At 56.5% G+C, this 1,911-nt stretch overlaps 1 protein-coding gene across 1 annotated transcript in view; it reads left to right on the forward strand.

The window, feature by feature from the left end:
* The window catches only part of HTR5A (5-hydroxytryptamine receptor 5A), a gene marked incomplete at its 5' end in the record, with an annotated part of 7,325 nt that overhangs the window by 298 nt on the left and 5,116 nt on the right, over positions 1 to 1,911 (forward strand). The window contains one exon of the mRNA XM_015566150.1: positions 1 to 147. Coding sequence (XP_015421636.1) covers positions 1 to 147 — 147 coding nt within the window. The remainder of the gene's footprint in view (positions 148 to 1,911) is intronic.

The following is a 1,911-nucleotide window of genomic DNA, read 5'->3' on the forward strand; positions in this document are numbered from 1 at the left end:
GCCTACGCCGTGGTCTCCACGCTGAGCGCCTTCTACCTGCCGCTCGGCGTGGTGCTGTTCGTGTACTGCCGGATCTACAGGGCGGCCCGGCTGCGGCTGGGCTTCCGGAGGAGCAACAGCGTGCATCCTGCGCCGAAGGCCGTGCAGGTGCGTGTCAGACCCTCAAACCTGTCAGCTCTGTCCTGGCTTTATCCCCAGCACCCCTCCCCTCAGGCGTGTAGAAAGTGGGGCTTTTTAGTTTCTTGTGGGTTTTGGGGGGGGGGGCAGGGCAGGGAGGGTGTTGGGTGGAAGACCAAAAGAAAGCATCAGACTGTCTTTGCTGGGACATGCTCAGCATCCCAGAGCCGATAATGACTTCACCACCTTGGAGGGATGACTTCCTTGCTTATAAAATGAGGGTCTGGACCACTTAATTCTACCCTGTCCCATTTGGCTCTAAAATTTAGAGCATCTGAGGAAGCCAGTGCCTGGGCTATTCCGGGTCACCTGGCAGCATCCTGCCCTTAGAGGGGCTGTCCAAGCAGGAGGGCCGGGGTCGGGTAGGGTGGTGGGGGGGTGAGGGGGGGAGTGACTGGGCAGGAAGATGGCCATACAGTAGGCCACCCACATTAGTATTTCAACTCAGTCCATTTCTTTCTTTGCAAATTAAAGCAACTAATTTTGCAAACTGTGGTTTCTCCCTGATTCCTGGTTATGGCATCCTGCTGCAAGATTAAAGCTGTTTCCACACCTGCCCCAGGGCCAGCCTGTGATCCGGACTCCTCTGTCCCACTCGGCCTGGGGCCTCATGACCCCTCGGGCCCTGTATGCAGTTCAGGGCCACTCGTTCGCCTCCTGGCAAAGCCGCAGGAGGAAGTCAAAGACAAGCAGCCCGCCAGCCCCCTGCAAGCGGCTTTAGTGTGTGGCAGTGGTGACAGCACCAGGAGGGCTCTTTTCTCGTTTTCATTGTTAAATCTTAATCATCTGAGTCTGTGGTTCAAAATTTGGGAACTGTCTGAGGACCAAATCCAGGGTCTGTGGACTGCTCTTCCCCACCCCAACTCAGTGCCAAAGATGATCCTTCGAACCTAATTAACATATACAAGTGCAAAGCCCCATTTTCTATGGTTGGCTCTGGGAGAACAGGCACATTCAATTAAGCAGCCTGGGCACGTCTGGGCTGGTGGGAGGGACGAGAGAATGATGAAGGTGGCGTCTTTGTCATGCAGAGTCTGTCTAGTGCGGCAGTGAGGCACCTACTGTGAGTTCTGGCAGGAGCTGATTCCAGCCATCCTCAGCCGGGCAGGCCTGGCGGGACCAGCGCTGTGGGTCAGGGGGAAGGAGAGAGCTACACTCGGGGGAAAGAGGGAAAAGGTCAGAAGCTGCCTGTGCTCTATCCGGAGCGACGTTCTCAGGCGGGGATGATTTCGCACACACACCACCCCGCCCCCGGGACATTTGGGGCATCTGGACACATTTCTATTGTCTTGGGAAGGGGGTGCTACGGCACCTCCTGTGCAGAGGCAGGGCTCGGCCAGAGCTTCGCCCAAGGCCCCGCGCCCACAGCAAAGACTTCCTCAGACCAACATGCCCGCAGCGCCAGGTCTGATCTATTAGATTTCCAAACCAACAGAGGCGATAGGCAAGAGTGCCGCCCACGTACCTGGGGCTCACGTGCGGGCTTCCGCCCCAGCTCCCAGTCAGGAGAAAAGGCTGCCTTCCAGGCCCTTCTTCATGGACCCTCTCCTGCCACCTGCTGGTAAAGACCGTTTACATTCAGTACCAAACACACTTTAAAAGGGAAGCGCAGTTACAATTCCTTCTGGGCTCACTGAGCAGGACAAGGGCGCTCACTGCCTGGGAGACAACAGAAGCAAAGCGTCGTGACATCTTTGTGCTTTTACATCTATTTTTGGCGCGGTTTCGCTTTTC

Source organism: Myotis davidii, unplaced genomic scaffold, assembly GCF_000327345.1.
Source record: "Myotis davidii unplaced genomic scaffold, ASM32734v1 scaffold1182, whole genome shotgun sequence".
Lineage (NCBI taxonomy): Eukaryota > Metazoa > Chordata > Mammalia > Chiroptera > Vespertilionidae > Myotis > Myotis davidii.